General features: G+C 50.4%; 1 protein-coding gene across 13 annotated transcripts in view; it reads left to right on the forward strand.

The window, feature by feature from the left end:
- Nucleotides 1-17,870, forward strand: part of CEP112 (centrosomal protein 112) — a 307,677-nt gene that overhangs the window by 273,381 nt on the left and 16,426 nt on the right. For all 13 annotated transcript variants that reach the window (XM_081580786.1, XM_081580780.1, XM_081580784.1 and 10 more), the window contains one exon: nt 7,804-7,893. In XM_081580786.1, the coding sequence (XP_081436912.1) occupies nt 7,804-7,893 (90 nt within the window). The remainder of the gene's footprint in view (nt 1-7,803; nt 7,894-17,870) is intronic.

Below are 17,870 nucleotides of genomic sequence, written 5' to 3' on the forward strand. Positions count from 1 at the left end.
AAGAGACTGAATTATGAGGGTTAAAGAAATGAGGAAAAAAAATGTTACTTGCATGGAATGTGAAAAAATTAAAAACCTGAATGTGTATGTGGGTGCTTAGTGGCTCAGCAATGTCCGATTCTTTGCGACCCCACAGACTAGCCCTCCAGGCTCCTCTGTCCATGGGATTTCCCAGGCCAGAAGACTACAGTGGGTTGCCATTTCCTCCTCCAGGGGATCTTTGCAATTTAGGGATCAAACCCGTGTCTCTTGTGTCTCCTGCACTGGCAAGCAGATCTTTACCAATGAACCAACAGGGAAACCCAAAGAAACTGAATGCAAGCCTTAAAGAATACAGTGTTTGGAATGCACGAGTGGCCTTGGCAGTACCAGTGATCTGTTTCAGTAACCAGATCGATCGTACAAACCTGGTCTTGGTTCTGCAGAACCACCGATAAGACTTCTTTATGCTTTTGTTCTTCATTCTGAGTAGTTCTGAAGAAATCACTTTAAGAGAAATCTTGACTGGCATTTCAGGTGAAGAAGACTTGCTGCTTTTGTTAGTAGATTTAGCCCATTAAAAACACAACAACAGCGGCCTGTGTGAGTAGCCAGTGAGACCGGCCGGGACACACGTCCCTGTCTGCTCTGCTGTCATCTTCCCTGACCCCCGACTGTCTCCTTGTTGCGGGCACAGGGCGTGTCTTCTTACTGGATCCCAGATGTTTAAGATGTGAGAAAAAGAAAAGTAAGTACAAAGCTGACACCAAAATGATGAGATTTTATACTTTTACTCAATTTCCCCTTAACTTTCAGTTAGCAGTGGTACAAAGGAAAATATCTGCTGTTTCTGCATCGATTTTCCTCTCAAAGAAAGCCCACTCATCAGAAATATTGTCGGCACCATTTGTAAACTGAAGTGTCCTTACTAGACAGGTGTGGGCGTTGTTACAAAGGCAGTGAGGTTTCACGGAGGGCTCTCCTGTCTCCCTGTTATAACCTGTCTCCTCACCGAGTCACAGGTCAGGTGTCCTCTCTGTCTGATGGATAAACCAGTCAGCCGACAGATACTTTGTGACTCAAACTTTCAACTCATGTTACAGGTTTTAAATAGAAAACACACCATCACCCTGTTTTAGAACCCTGGAATCCACCACATGTAAACTGTGGCTCAATAAAAGCATAAGTAAGCCTCCCCGTCCAGTCACCTTCTCCTTCGGTCAGAATCTGGGCACCCCCGTGGTCTTCCAAAACACACACGGTGTGGAAAGCCCTGCCCCGTTCCTCCTGCCCGGTGGAGGGTGCGTGAATCATGCTTCTTCTGAATAAAATAGTAAATTCAAACCTCATGAAAGGAAGGATATGGTGACTTCATGTTTCTTAAGTAGAAAAAGCTTTAAACATTCCTTTTTCTCTTTATTATGGAAACTCTCAAACAGACACACGTGTAGGGAGACCAGTGAGCACAACCCAGCGCCCAGCTTCACCTCAGTTTGCAGGGCTGACCTCTGCTGGGCCAGCCGTCCGACCGCGCTCTGCTTTTCTCCGCGTTCACCTTCCCCGCCCCGCGGAGTTGCTGCTGGCGGGGCCCCCTCTGCGTTTCGCCCAGCTCCTCGATTCCCCACCGCTGACTTAACCCAAAGCCCCCGGAGGACGCCAGCCGTATGTTTAACAGGATGGGACGTAGTACCCCCCTCACCTGGGCTCCAGTCCAGTCCCTGTAAACAGGAGGTTCTCCCGCTCAAGGTGCGGCCCCGGAGACCGCGCTCTGTGAGCCGGGACTTGGGGGAGGAGCCCGTAGGCCTCGCCCCTCGACGGACGGCAGGCCCCGGAGAAGGGGCTCAGGACACGCTGAATCTCCCGGAGTGAGAACCGGCTCGCGCGCTCCTGAAGAGCAGGCACGGCCTGTGCAACGTGTGACTCAGGAGCAGGGCGACGTCTGTGTTTCTGGTTCTGCCCCCGTTCGTGAGTGTATCTTTCCGCGTTTCTCACAGCCCAGGGTCTTGGTAAAGATGGGAAGGTGGGGAGTTTGGGATCGAATTGTCCGGTGAGAGCCTGCGGGCCAGACGTCCTGGGGTGAGAGACCAGTTTGCGGCTCGGCCAGGGCCAGCTTCTGGGCCAGGGCAGTGAGGCCGCAGCTGGGACACGCCGCTGGACGCCCACCCTGCCCCACTCCAGATGAGGACCCGGCTGAGTCTGGCCAAAGCCAAGGTCAGGAATCTCTCCAAAGACCTGTGCTACGTCTGAGTCTGGGAGCTTCTGGAACAGCCCTCCCAATGGGGACACTGGATCGTGGCTTTTGTCCTCACAGCCTCCTTTCCAGTGAAATTTTCCTTTATTACATAACTTTTTAACCACTTCTAATTCAAATGGACTTGCATTTCATGTGTCCATTATTAAAAAGCGTGTTCCTGCCACCATGTCATGTTTGTCTAACTGACTCAGAACTAGGAGGGAGACTTTGGTTTTTAGGAAGACCACAGAAGCCCTTAATGTGTGGCTAAAGTTGAGTAGCTGACTTTGAAGCCTGTTTATAAGTTTTATGAAAATAGCATTGACTCTAGTCCTCATTTTTTCCCCTAAATGAACAGCAAAGCTCTGGGACCCTGACAGGTGCCTCCTCTGGGAACATGAGCTGCCTGGCTTCTCCCTGCCCTGAGGAGTCTGTGACCTGTGGATCTTTTACACTCGAACGTGCTCTATTTTCATATTTTAAACAAACAAATCAGATTATCGTGTGGCCCGCTCCCTTTCACAGAGTGTGGTCTCCCCTCGTCGTTCTCGTAGAGCTGCAGGTTTTTCTTCTGGAAAAGGCCATTCTTCCTCGGCGGTCCACACAGAGCTCTGGGAGAGTCGGCCATGGGTGGTGCCCGCTGCCAGCCCTGTCACCTGGCGCCTAGAGGCAGGGTGGCCGTTCAAGTAGGACTTTGTTTTCGGTTTTTGACCCAGTGTTGGACATTCCATTCTTTGATGATCTTGGGCTTTTCTCAGGAATAAAGTAAAAGTTGTATTTGTAGGTGTGTGTCAAATGTCACACTGTAAGGCTTTCCAGTAGAGACGCCACAGCTGAGAAGAAAGGTCTGCGCTAGTGCTTACTCAGTAGTTGTCACACTCAGAGAGGCCTGCGTCCATTCTGAGCGTGAACAGCTCATGACATAATAATTTTTTAGAATACGAGGTCAGGAACAGCTCTAAGTATAAACTGTCCTTTTCCTTTCATCTGATGCATTTTAACTTTTTGGAAAGTGGAATATTACTCGGTTACTCTTCAGTTTTTTTAACTGATTTTTATTAGGTAATAAAAGGGATTTCTAGCTGTATGGCTTGTTCTGATTAGCCCTAGAAAGATCTCGTGAACCCTTTAGATAACTATGAGCAAACTGAAAGCAGTGCTGTTTGAAAAGCAAATGTAACTTCTCTTCTGTTTTGATAGCATTGCTGAAACACGGTGGGTTAGCAATCTCTTCTTCACTGTGTGAAGGCGGAGAAAGCACAGGTCTGGCACTGTCCCTGTCCTCGCAGGGACCCTCTGGCCAGAACCCTGGACTAGTTTCCTCCTCCGTTACCTCCAGCACCGTGATCCCCCCGGCCTCTGGCCTCCTCGCCTTCTGCCTGCACCTAGTGTGGGCATCACACAGGGTCAGGCTTTGACCTCCGCTCCTTTCCTGATTCCCCACGGGAGCCTTGCCCCAGAGCCCCTCCCCCTGCCCAGACCCCGCCCCCGACCAGGCCCCGCCCCCGACCAGGCCCCGCCCCGACCAGGCCCCGCCCCCTGCCCAGACCCTCCTTGTTCAGGTCCCTCCCCCACTCAGACCCCTCCCCCTGCCCAGACCCCTCCCCCAACCAGGCCCCTCCCCCGACCAGGCCCCGCCCCCTGCCCGGATCCACCTTGTCCAGGCCCCTCCCCCACTCAGGCCCCTCCCCCGATCAGGCCCCTCCCCCTGCTCAGCCCCCCTTGCTCAGGCCCCTCCCCCGACCAGGCCCTGCCCCCTGCCCAGATCCACCTTGTTCAGGCCCCTCCCCCACTCAGGCCCCTCCCCCACTCAGGCCCCTCCCCCTGCTCAGCCCCCTGGCTCAGCTCCCCCACACTCAGCCCCCTCCCCCTGCCCAGGCCCCTCCCCCGACCAGGCCCCTCCCCCTGCTCAGCCCCCCCCCGCTCAGGCCCCTCCCCTACTCAGACCCCTCCCCCTGCCCAGACCCCTCCCCCGATCAGGCCCCTCCCCCACTCAGACCCCTCCCCCGATCAGGCCCCTCCCCCTGCTCAGCCCCCCTTGCTCAGGCCCCGCCCCTACTCAGACCCCGCCCCCTACAGAGGCCCCTCCCTGCGTGACAGCCCCCCCGGAAGGCCCCGCAGCACCTTGAACTCTTGTCAAGGAGGCTCTGCGCCCGGCGCTCTGACACTGCTGGTTCCGCTTTGTGGTCCCTGCTCCCTCGTGGAGGGCGGGGACAGGAGGAAGGACGAAGGGGCTGAGATTGGGGTGGAGATGGGGACCCCCGAGGGGGCCGTGCCCAGGGCTCTGCTGGGGAAGGGCAGGGTGGAGGTGAGACTGCGGTGAGTGGCAGTTTTCTGTTTAAAATACAAAGGAGATGTGTATCTCCTGTATTTTTTTTCTGTGAAATAAAACAAACCAAGAAACAAAAGAGTGTAGTTTTGTGGCAGAAACCAGACACTATGTCTTCACAAATAATGATGTCATATGTATATACATGTATCAGGTGTGTGCATAGAGAGAGAACTTTGGAAGGTATACTTGCGCACTCTGCATCTTGAGAAACTTGATGACCTTTAGGTTACTGTGCTGTGTTGAGGACAGTTGGAAGACCCCATGGTTGAAGTAATTTCCTCGAGGAAGTAATTGAGATGTGTGTTAGCTCCTGCCCAAGCGTGGCCCGGTGCCGGCGTGCACCAGGCTGGCTCCGGGCTGGAAGTGTGATGTGGAGAGCGCCCCGGGCTGCAGGCATCCCGGCCTCACACAGAGACAGGGCCCCTTGAACCCCGGACGGATCACAGCCCCACAGCGTCCAGGCTTTGCTCCTTGGACAGGTCAGTGAGGTCACACCAAGAGCAGAGTGGCTTCCAGGCGAAGGCGAGGACGGGGCAGAGGGGGAAGGGCCGTGGGGAGAAGCATGAACGTTGAACTCGAGGTTGGTCCGTGAGTCGCAGCCCCAGCCCAGGGCCTGCCTTCTGGCCCACGGATGGACCCGAGGAGGCTCTCCCCTCTTTGGGTCTCAATTCCGTCCTCTCTAACGTGGGTGAGAGAATGCCTGCTGCACAGCACTGCCCGGAGGCTGAGACATAAAGTCCACGCAGTGGACAGTGGCGCGTGGTCATTGATCACGGCCACGAAATCTGTAGGACATAGAGGCCCCCTCGGCCCAGGGTGGTCAGAGCCTGGAGACCCAGGTCCCTGAGACCCACGCTCGCTCGGGAGTCTGAGCCGCATCTCGGGGGTGCGGTGGTGTCTGAGCATTGCAGCAGGAGGACAACGTGATTGGATTTGGGGGCCTGGGGTCACTCTGACTGCGGTGTGAGGATGGAGAGCAGGAGAGAGCAGGGCAGAAAGCACGCTGGTCTCTTCCCAGGCCCGTGTTCACGCCTCTGCTCGATTAGGCTGTAAGAGACGCCAACAAGATCCTACGCACTGGTACAAAATTATCAAAAGAAAAAAATTGCTGCTTGGTCAAAAAGCATAGGAACAACTGCATTCATCCTTCTGGAAACAGCCCGCAATAATACAATCATTAATACAAACAAAAATAGAGTTTCAAGCTCATTGTCAGGCTTGGCTGAAGGGTGGATTTTATATTCCAGTATAATATCAAAAAGCCCCTAAAGCGTCTGTCCTCATTCTCATCCTCTCCTCAGTCAAACCACTACGCTCTTTTTTAATGTGTTGGTTTATCTTTGGCTGTGCCGGGTCCTCACTGCCGTGCAGAGCTGTCTCCAGTTGCGGGAACGGGGCTGCTCCCGTTGCCTGCTCCGGCTCTGGGAGCTCAGGCTCCAGCAGCTGTGGTGCCCTGGCCGTTGTCCCACGGCACGTGGCATCTCCCCGGACCAGGGAGCGAACCCACGAACCCTGCCTTGGCTGGCGGATTCTTAACTACTGCGCCACCAGGGAAGTCCCCTTTATTCTCTCTTTTTTTTTCCCCTTATTCTCTTTTAAATAGAGGTTCTTAGCCTGGGGTTCATCCAAGGACAGGCGTCAGGCAACACATGGAGTCCCTGAAACTGGAGGCACATGATAAGCACTTTTTTCCACGTGGGGAGTGACCACATAGCAGTCACCAGATGCCCCAGTGAATCTAGAACGCCAGAAAAAAGCCAAGAACCAGGGGCTCTGTCACCATGGAGAGAAGACTGGAGTCACACTGACGCGATTGTTACTGGACACGAACTGACACGGTGCCCAGACTGCGGCTCTTCCCCTGCCCCAGCGCCTCGGCCGGGACGTGGGACGTGCGTCCCACTCCTCCACCCCAGGCTGAGCCCTGGGCCCCCCCTCCCTCACCTCCCTCCTGCTCCGGCCACAACCCCAGAGTCATCGTCTCTTCATCCACGTCTCAGGGCTGCGACCTGTGTCCTCAAGTAGACTGGGGACCTGACCCCACCCCGGTCCAGTCCCCAGCACCCTTTCCCAGTGTGTCTCAGCGGCCTGGACCCTGCTTCTCTGCTTTGCCTGGACCCCTCTTCAGAGGACTCTTCACAGCAGCTGAAGCGATCCGCCCATAACCCTCCAGGAGTCCCCGTCTACCTTGAACAAAATCTAGAGTCCTCAGCCACCCTCTGTGGCTTCACAGAGCTGATGTGACCTGACCCCCGCTGTGTGCGGGCCCCCTGCCTGGAAGGCTCTTCCTGCGGGTTCCTCTGTGACCCCCTCTCACACAAGCCACTCCAGAACCCCCCTTCCCTGCCCTGTTTTCCTTCTGCACTCGTCACTGACATGTACTGCATGCTCACTGTTGGCATATGGTCCGGTGTGATGGAAGCTGGTGAGAGCAGGGAGTTGTTTCACTGCTTTTCTTTCTTTCACTGCTTCATCTGACAGACCTGTCACAGCTCTTAACCTAGAGCAGAAACCCGGGCGTCTTCCCTGACGGAATTGTACTTTGAGAATTCGTTCAGCGTCTTCCCGTCCCGTCCCCGTGCTCTGCTCACTGTCATGCCCCGTGTACTGTTTATCTGCCATCACGTGCGACTGTTCGAATGGATCCTGTTTCTTCTCGAGTTCACCTCTTTACTTAAAATAGTAATTGATACAGTGTTCTTTATTGAACCTTGTCATTCCGGGGTTCCCCCAGAGGAACCTGAACGGCTACTTGGCAACTGAAAGAGTTCCCCTCTGTCAGCTTCTTACGGGTTCTTCCAATGCAGTGCTATCCTCAGTGGCTTAATAAAGAAACGCCTTTACGGTCACCGTGACCTCCTCGGATCACCATGGTACAACGGTGAAAAGCGTCGAGCTGGCCCAGAGTGCAAGGGCCCTCACGGGTCTACTGGTCGAACTACTGTAATTAGCAGTCGTTCTGTGCTCTATCACGTGCTTGTGCCTCTGCGCTGGGGACAGAGGAGATATTTTTGTAAGATGAATCGACACCTGCTAATGTGTCTGTTTTGTAAGTTTGGGAGTTTTAACACTAGTGATTGCTAAAGTAGGAAACATCTGGGCCCAGATGAAAGGCTGGGCTTTTTTCTGCCTGAACTGTTTGGAGCCACCTTAGTTGACTTGAGATCTGAAGCCGTTTTGACACCAGTTCAGCTGGTAAAGCTCTTTTTTCAAGGCTGCTAATTTTTAATATTTTTGTATTTGTCTTACACCGTTTCAGGCTTTACAAGAAGAACTGGAAAACCGCTCGAAACAAGTGCGATCCATAGAGAAGAAGCTACAGCACAAGGAGCTGGAGTCCCAGGAGCAGGTACTGGCCCACACGGCCGGCTCGCTTGTTCACTTTCTCCAGGTCCAGGGGCTTGGGGGTGGTGGTCGTCCTGCGTCCGCTGGGACGCGGTGGTCTTGAGTGGCAGAATGCTCGGGCCCTGCAACCCATGACAGCCAAGGGGTCTGTCGCCCGCAGTCTGCAGGCGGAAGCCCTGCGGCCGGCTCTGCTCCCCTCACTCCCGCCTCTGTGTCCTGCGCTGGTTTCGTGCTAAACCCCATCCCATCGGGCGGCCACAGTTCCCAGCATCCTGAGCAGACCTGGCGACACCCAGAGGCAGAGGGGACTGCTCATGTCTGGGGTCCTGTTCTGAGCAGTGAGGGCGCCTTTCCCAGGAGCAACAACCCTCCCCCCCAAGACCACCCTTCTCATCTCATTGGCCAGCACAGGTCCCGTGCTCAGCTGAGACCATCCAGTCCCTGGTGAGAGGACAGAGGGGATCAAACTGGCCTGGGCCAATCAGGGCCCACCTGGCGGGGATGGAGTTACAGGAGGGAGGGCAACCGGGCCCGGAGGAGGGGACGCTCGTGTTGGGGACGTAGCCGACAGGGTCTGCTTGTTAGGGTAAAGGGACACCATCGTAGCTGGAGACATGAATCAGCTTTCTCTTGAATTTTAATTTTCTCCTCTCTTCCATTATGTTCATGAAACAAATCTAATATAACCAGGACAATCCAGCTAGGACAATAGCTAATGACCTATTTTATTTTCAAATGAAAGGGTCTTTTTCCTCCAAGTCTTTTAAATTTTACTAATTTTAAACTAAAAAGTCCACAGAGTATCAATACATATCACAAGTCTTAATGAAACTATTTATAAATGCATCGTCCTTGGCCTTAACGTGCAGCATTGCTGATGTTCTCAGCACCGCCGACCTATCAGAACCGCTGTGGGTGCCTGCAGACACTTAGGCGTTGCTGTTCCCATAATCCGTTCAGCACAGGAATGTGAGTTGGTCATCTTGACCCTGTGTGAAGAGTAGCCCTGACATAAGGCGAATGGGCAGACTTGCGTCACCTCTGGAGTTGTTGGCAAACAGGACCCCCAGGTCGCGTGCTCAGTCACGCTGCCCCATGGACTGTCCTCAGGCTCCTCTGACCATGGCATTTCCCAGGCGAGAATACTGGAGGGTGTAGCCGTTTCCTTCCTCACCCTGGGTCCCCAGGGGACCTTCCCCACCCTGCAATCGACCTGCGTCTCCTGCACTGGCAGGTGGATTCTTCACCACTGAGCCACCAGGGGAGCCTGACCCCCAGGTAGGGGACTGCGCAGAATGACAGGTGTGAGTATCTGACTGATGCTGCAGAGCGATAAGAATACTTACTGAGTGGACTTGACCTCCTGGAATTCCTTCCCAGTGTCTAATGTTCACCCTGCATCATATGTGTATTGTGGACGTGTTGTTATGTCTGTGTAGGATATGTCTTGTGTAGGGTCCATGCTGGACAGGCAATAGGATCACAAAATATGATTCTAGGATGAAAAATGAGTTGTAACTGTATTTACCCAAGTCCTACAAGATGAGAGACACTGCACAAGAAACGTTACACGAATTAGTTCATTTATCCTGATAATCACCATTTAAGGCCAGCATTACACTCCTGTTTCCCAGCTGGTGCACTGCAGCTCACAGGGGCTCCCTGACTTGCCCAAGGTCACCCAGCTGCAAAATAGTACAGGTGGGGTCACACCCTGGTTGATCTGAATTCCAAACCTTTGCTCCTGTTTTGACAGTTTTTAAGTGACAGCATTTCTAGTTTAAAAATCGACATAGCAATGACAGGGAACGTTTATTAAGGATGGCAAGAAAAAAAATACCACCCAGACACCTGGAACGGCTGGTTAACGCCCTGTGGCCAGAGAGCAGAGCCAAGGTGGCCACAGGCGAGAACAGCGCGCGTGGGGCAGCGTGGCCTTCGTGGCTGGGCCAGGTTCCGCTGTCACTGAGGTCAGCTGGGCCCCCACCCCGGCCGGCTGGGAACTAGGAGAAGATGGCAAGCTTCTTAAGAGCAGGAAGCGTGTTCCCTGAAGGACCAGGCCTCCTCCAGTTTGTGATAAAATATGACTCAAGGTAAAACTCTGTTGACATCACTCTAATTCATGGCAGGACTTCACACAGAAAACCCCATAATAGAGGGAGAGTAGGGAAATTAAGAAATCCCAGATGAACAATAGGGAAGGGTTCAGGAACCACTTCAGTCTTATTTTATTGACTTCTTTTTGATCATCAAAGTTGCTTTCATCTCTGTAGTGACAATAGGCTTCTAGACTGTTTCTTACACTAATTCCTGATATCTTCTATTAGGCTCCAGTTTACCAAAGAAATGTCAGGAAATACCCCTGGGTAAAGCTGAATATTTCATAATCTTTGCAGCCATGAAATGCTGGGTTCTTTCCACAAGATCCTAGGGTGTAGCCTAGCAACTGTTTCAGTAGAACTGAAGAGCAAATGTGGCACTTCTTCAGGACATCTATGTTTAATCTGGTTTAACTTCTGTTTTATCTGAATCTGACCTTTCCTTTCATGACACTAATAGCAGTAGTCAAAAATAATTAGAAGTATCGTCACTTACAGTCTTCAGGGTCTCATTTTGTGTGTGCTCACTGAGGGTATTAAAGGGTATTTAAAGTGTCAATGTTTGCGATTTTCTGTTTTGCATCTGTCAAAGCAATTGCAAAATAACAGTAGTCAACCTGACATCAGCCAGTCAACCAAAATGTGTGCAGAACAGCCTCTTGAAACTTTTTTTCTCTTTCTTTTCAACCAAATATTATTATCCTGATACTAGCTGCATAAAGAATCAAAACTGAAACTGGCAGAATTACAAAGGATCATTTCCTGGGCGTCTCTTTTTAACTTGCTTTAAAAAATATTTTAAGCTGTTTCTGTTTTTCATTTAAGAAAAATTCCTGTGTTTTAATTCTATAAAAACAAAAAAACTGAATGAGGCATTCTGAAAGGTGTGTTTTTCCTTAAACACAGAAAACCACTTCTCCTTGGGCCTTGATGGCTGGCAACTCAGCGGCCCCCTGCCCGCCTCGCCAGCATCAGCCTCTCCTCCAGCCCCTCACTCTCTGAGTGCCCGGGAACCTGTGGCTGCAGAGGGTTAATTTGCCCCTTAAGTGGCATCAGGATAACACCAATGTAACTAGAAAAGACCAATTTTCTCTCTAAGCCAGCCTTACAGAAACAGGCTGTTGTTGCTGTGATTTAGTCGCTAAGTTGTGTCCGACTCTCTGCACCCTCATGGACTGTAGCCAGCCAAGCTCCTCTGTCTATGGAATTTCCCAGGCAGGAATACTGGAGTGGACAGAAACATATCTTTCCTATAACACATAAATAGGGAAGTAACAAGCTGGAATCAAGATTTCCAGTAGAAATAGCAACAGCCTCAGATATGCAGATGATACCACTTTAACAGCTGAAAGTGAAGAGGAACTACAAAGCTTCTTGATGAAGGTGAAAGAGGAGAGTGAAAAAGCTGGCTTAAAACTCAACATTCAAAAAACTAAGATCATGGCATCCAGTCCCATCACTTCATGGCAAATAGATGTGAAAAAAGTGGAAACAGTGACAGACTGTTTTCTTGGACTCCAAAATCACTTTGGACAGTGACTGCAGCCATGAAATTAAACGATGCCTGCTGCTTGGAAGAAAAGCTATGACAAATCTAGATAGCATATTAAGAAGCAGAAACATCACTTTGCTGACAAAGGTCTGTATAGTTGAAATGCTTTTTCCAGTAGTCATGTAAAGACGTGACAGTTGGACCATAAAGAAGGCTGAGAGCCGAAGAATTGATGCTTTCCAACTGTGGTGCTGGAGAAGACTCTTGAGAGTCTCTTGGACAGCAAGGAGATCAAACCAGTCCATCCTAAAGAAAATCAGCCCTGGATATTCATTGAAACAACCCATGCTGAAGCTGAAGCTCCAGTACTTTGACCGCCTGAAGCAAAGAGCTGACATATTGGAAAAGACCCTGATGCTGCCAAAGACTGAAGGCAAAAGGAGAAGGGGGAAACAGAGGATGAGATGGTTGGATGGCATCACCGACTCAATGGACATGAACTTGAGCAGACCCCGGGGGAGAATGAAGGACAAGGCTGCCTGGTGTGCTGCAGTCCGTGGGGTCACAGAGAGCTGGACACGACTTAGTGACTGAACAACAACAACAGGAAAGTAATTTTAAAACCATCATCCCTCTCCACGCCAGGAGTTAGTGATATCTGATTCCCGATAAGATCTGAGCAAGCGTCCTGGAGTTCCAGCGGCGGAGGGGAGGCCGGGGCTCTGAGCAGACCTCCTTGCTGTGCGAGGCGCCCGAGTCCTCCACGGAGCCCGTGGCAGAGGCGGGCCGCCCACCCGGTGTCATGGCCCACCGTGCTGACCTCACTGTGAACTGGATCTCTGCTGGACGTCACTCAGGCTCGGCCTGTGTGTGAAACCAAGTCTCCTTTTCGGGAACAACAGCGTCTCATTATTCACAGTGAGACCAGGTGGTCTGCAAGCCTTTGCCAAAATAATTCAGTCTGGTACATTATAGAAAAGAAAGGAGGAAAAGAAATAGTCTAAAATTTTACCGGTGTTCTTAACACTGTGCAAAGCCAGAGTCTGTTTATCACAGGGGCCCTGCACGTCAGCCTGGGACCTAATACATACTATAGACAATGCCATACGTGTAACAAAGCCCCTGCTTTGAACCGGGTATTTTCAGTCTCAAAGGTGTGAACAGCTTTGATAACCTGGATCACTCAGTTTCCCAGAAGATTCTTTTAAATAAATCAGTGAGAACTAGTACTTGGAGATCTAATCAATAAGCTGCATTGCCGTGCTTTTCACAGAGGATCATCCTTTCTTTCCTACATGTGTCACTCCCGGGCAGCGTGAGGTGCTGGGCCGCAACGGGAGCCGAGAAGAAGCCTTGGATGTGCGGGTCCTCCTCTGCCCTCGAGGGCCTCCCAGTCCAGTCGAGTGGAGGCAGTGTGGGGTGCGGGCTTCAGGCTGGGGTTTGAGGATGTGCTTTTCCTCCTAAGGGTTGCGAGGCTCAGGTCCACGAGGCGGGAGGTTGCCACCCTGGCCCTGCCCACTGTCTTCCCGACTACGGGGGAGGCTCCCCCGGCAGGGCCAGGCGCTTGCTCCCCTGCAGGGCTTCCGGAGCCCGTGGCCAGGTCCTCAGCTCAGACCCCAGGCCGCCCCGGAGGCCTCGCTGGTTCTCTGGCTGGCGTGTTTTGGCAGCCGGGTGGCTTCGTTCCTCTCTGGTGTCCAAGCCCGGAGGTCTAGACTATGCGTCGATTGTCCTGAAGGGCGTCATGAAGCGCTGGGCACGGTCCACAGTTCAGTGCCAGCCTCACAGCAGGCAAGGCCTAGACTCATCCGTTAATCTAGGACGGAACCTGCTGAGTCTAGCGGCCAGTCTCGGTGCTGGGGAGGGGACAGAGGGGGTCCCAAGACCCCCGGCGAGGCCCAGGGGGAGGGAATGGGGGAGGCTTCAGGACAAGGACGGCCTGCGGGGGAGGGTCCACCCCGGTCACGACAGGTCACGTGACCTGCCCAGTCCTTTACCTGGCCCAGACATCAGGCTCCTAGAAGGTCAGTAGCCACACCTCCCCACGGGGTCCGTGTGGACATCACGGCAGGATGCGTGTGGAACACGTCAGGAGCCAGGGAACGCGGGTGGAGCGCGTGTAGTTACAACTCTTCACCCAGGAGAAGGGCCCGTGAGGCGGGCATCTGCGGAGGGACACTGGTGAGGGTGAGGGGACTGCAGGGAACAGGCCCCGGGTGCCCGGGGGCGGTGGGGAGCCTCCTGGTCGGAGGGTCCCGTCGGTGAGCAGAGACCAGGGCGTTAGCTACTCTTATTCCGTCCGTTGAGCAACAGTGACGACAGCAGACCTGCGTCTCCACCTGCTCCGTGCTCTGCTGGGACCATGGTACCCAGTCCTGCGTTCGGGGTGGGGACTCAGTCATTGGTCAGAAGGCAGTTTTCAGCCGCAGAGGACTTTTTTCTTTAACTGCATAGTGTTACATGATTGCATCTTTAGAGAGATCCCTCCAGCAGCAGAAGATAAAAGGAGAGAGATGACAAGAGCTGAATCCAGCTCCTTCTGCTGTCGCACCGTTACCGCATTATCGTTTATTCCTGAAGGATGTGTGGGCCTCCCAGGGTGCCCAGTGACCTGTGAGGGAGAAGGTGAGCGTCAGGAGAACCAGCATCAGCGCACGTAAAGCTGTCACTGGCCGGCACTTAAACCCCTCCGTCAGCACCCAGGGCAACGAGCGAACCTGTGGGCATGGGCGGCCTGACGGGCAAAGAGGTGATGCAGACAGAGAATCAGTTAAGCAATAATCGTGACAGTTGTTAAAAGGAAGACCAATTCTGTCTTTCACAGATTTCCATGCCTTTCATTTCCATTTTCCATAACGGATTTTAAAACTTCACAGTCTTGGCTGCTATGGGCTAACAGATCTGCAGTGCAATCTATTCAAAAGTCCTAACAGCTCAAAACTGTGTTTCATCCCTAAGCACATTATGAAAACGGGAATAATAATTGCAACAGAAATACCATTCAAAGACTTTTACTGACTTTTCATGTTTAATGGTTATTATTCTGGCTTCTTTCAAGTAGTTTTAATAACCACAGTTTATTTACAAAATTCAGGCTGATTCTTTTGTTCCCAAGACAGCTGGTATGATACGTTGTTGTAAAATCTAAGTTGTTATGAGAGACAGAACCACATTTAACTTTGGCCACATCTTATTCTCAATGAGAGTTTGAATTCTTGCCCCTGTTTTCTGAAAAACACTTGAAGTGTGCATGTCATCAAACCACGCCTTGTACATCGTTATTCTAGTAGATTTTCGTGGCAAAGCAAGTCAGCCCACTCGTACCCAAAACCACCACTGGAAACCATACACAGTGATCACAGAGCCGTTTTCGTGGTAACTCAGAGCGACTCCGGTGCCCTCACTGCTCTCCTGAGAGCCCCTCTGTGTTGGCCTCCACTCGAGGGGTGGGAGGCGGGTCCCCGCCTGCCTGCTGTGAGGTTTCAGTCTCCTGCTCCGCTGACGTACCAAAGCCAAGTGTCAGCATCCCTGCAGCTGCTCTGGAAAGCGTCCTCTGCGCTGCTGAAGTGGCTGCTGGTCATCGAACGCTGATGGAGGGTGAAGCTGGGGTCCAGCCGCGGGGCACACGGGCTCTGAACTCTGACCCGCGCTGCCGGGTTCAAAACCAGGCTGTGAGTGCCCAGGGCTGGGTCTTGTTCCCTCACCCCCATTGGGGAAGTGATGTGATCACACGTTCTCACTTCTTTTGGTTTGGTTTCTTTTTTTCAGGGTAGTTTTGTCTTTAATTTTAGTCTTTTTTAAAATTAGTTTTTAAAATCCAAAAATAATGGATCCAAATGAGTAAATAATTGTTGTTCTTGTTCAGTCGCTCGGTCGTGTCCGACTTTGTGACCCCATGGACGGCAGCACGCCAGGCTTCCCTGCCCTTCACTGTCTCCCAGAGTTTGCTCAAACTCATGTCCATTGAGTCGGTGATGCCATCCAACCATCTCATCCTCTGTCGTCCCCTTCTCTTCCTGCCTTCAATCTTTCCCAGCATCAGGGTCTTTTCCAATGAGTCGGCTTTTCACACCAGGTGGCCAAAGTATTGGAGCTTCAGCTTCAGTCCTTCCAGTGTATATTCGGGGTTGATTTCCTTTAGGATTCACTGGTTTGATCTTGCTGTCTAAGGGTCTCTCAAAAACCAGGAACAAAAGCTAAAAACCAACTTTGGCTGTGTCCCACCTTATAGAATTGGTGGACAAGGACACTGATCAAGCGTTAGGCTAGGGGATGGAGTATCGTCTCCCAGGAAAGTAGGAAGGCTGCGTTCCTGGGCCCTATCCTGTCAAGGCATACTTCCCTGGCAGTTACTAAGCCCTGAATTCATGGCACTGAGGAAGAAAAAGCAGAGATAAACAGAGATGGTAAAAGACAGTGAGTCAGCACGGTCAGAGGAGATAAGTGTTTGATGGCTGTTTATTGTGCTTGTCACATTCAGAAAAGAGTGTCAAATAGGCTAAGCCTTACTTGCAGTTCCTTTTCTACTGTGGTCCAGCCAGAAAAGATCTCCTTTTCCTGTCGAGGAAGGGCTGTTTTGAGGTAGAAACGATTGAAATTGCTGTTGAAAAATGACAGATCAGAGGTATTTCAGAGATGTTAGATGTGTGTCAATATAAATTAGGAATAAAGAAAGAAAGGTGATTTTTTTTTTAATACAGAGGAAAATTGAGAAGCTTAAAAGACCACTTGAATATACTTTCCTTGTAAATCACCTTTTGGATTTCTATACAGAATTGGGCTTCCCTGGTGGCTCAAACAGTAAAGAATTCGCCTGCAATGCAGGAGACTCGGGTTCAATCTCTGAGTTGGAAAGATCCCCTGGAGGAGGAAATGGCAACCCACTCCAGTATTCTTGCCTGGAGAATCCCATGGACAGAGGAGCCTGACAGGCTACAGTCCAGGGGGTCAAAAAAAGTCAGACATGACTCAGCGACTAAACAACAATAATAGCAATTTGACATGTTATGATGCTATTTTAAATGACGTTATTTTTAAAATTTCATTTTCTCACAGTTTATTGCTGGTACTGAGAAAGACAATTGACTTTTGCATAGACTTCCTTTATCACATTTAGGGAATTTCTTTCTATTCTTACCAAAACTCTCTTTTTCTTTTTAAAATTATAAATGGATGTTTCTTAAATGCCTCTCTTCCATCTTTTGAGATAATTATATGAATTTTGTCCTTTATTCTACTAATGCAGTGGACTTCATAGATTTTCTGATGTTAAATCCATGTTGCCTTTCTAGAAGAAGCCTCATTTGATCATGAAGACTTATTCCTTTTTACCTTCTGCTGGATTTTGGTTCACTAATATTTTGTTTAGAATTTTTACATCTATGCTTATGAATGACATTATCCTACAATTTTCTTTTATTGTGATGATCTTATTAGATTTTGGTATCAAAGTTTGCTGGTCTCATAAGTCAAACTGGAGTGTCCCCTCTTTATCTGTTTTCTGGAAGAATTTGTGTAATACTGATAATTATTTCATCCTGAAAATATTTGGTAGATTAAGCTATCTGGGCCTAAAGATTTTTTTGTTGGAAGATTTTCAATTATTTATGGATGTACTTTCCTTAGTGGCTGTAGTATCAGAATTTCTCTTTTAACTTCTGCCTAGTTTTCTCCTCTCTGTTTGAGACTATAATTTTGTATATACATATAAATAGATATACTCCTGACCTTCTAACTGTATTTCCTATGTTCTTTATTGACTCTGCATATTTTTTTAATCTAGCTTCTTCTTCACTGAGTCTCTCCTTAGCTGTGTCTAACCTGCTGTTACACTCATTCTTAATTTTAATTGTTGTATATTCCAGAGCTAGAATGTCTACTTAGATCCTTTTTTTAGTTTCCTCTTCTATGCTGAAGTTCACCACTCTTTTCCTAACTTTGTTGAACATATTTATTTTGGTTCTTTTAAAGTCTAGGTCTGATAACCATTACGTGGAATTCACATGGTTATTATTTCACTGTATTTGTTTCTCTTGGCTTCTAGTCACATGGTCTTGGTTTCTCATGAGCCTGACTATTTTTGGTTCTGTGCCAGATATTTTATATAGAACTTGATAGGAATAATTGGAGTCCTAAGATGATGGTCATTTTCTCTGGAGAGAATTTACATTTGCTTCTCAGTAGGCAGGTAGTGCCCTGGCCATCTTGAACAACCGTAGTCCATTTAGGTGGGCCTCCGTTTGGGGAGGGATGGTCTGTGTCCAGCTCACTCCCACTCCTAGGGCGTAGCCCAAGGGGCTCCACCCAGAAGCATGGGTCTTACTGAGCACTCCCTTGCAGTGAGCCCTGGATGCGGTTTATGTCTCCCTGGCTTCTTTGTGAGGCTGTTGAAAG

The sequence above is a fragment of the Giraffa tippelskirchi genome, chromosome 3 (genome assembly GCF_054371585.1).
Source record: "Giraffa tippelskirchi isolate mGirTip1 chromosome 3, T2T-mGirTip1v1.2.pri, whole genome shotgun sequence".
Classification (NCBI taxonomy): domain Eukaryota; kingdom Metazoa; phylum Chordata; class Mammalia; order Artiodactyla; family Giraffidae; genus Giraffa; species Giraffa tippelskirchi.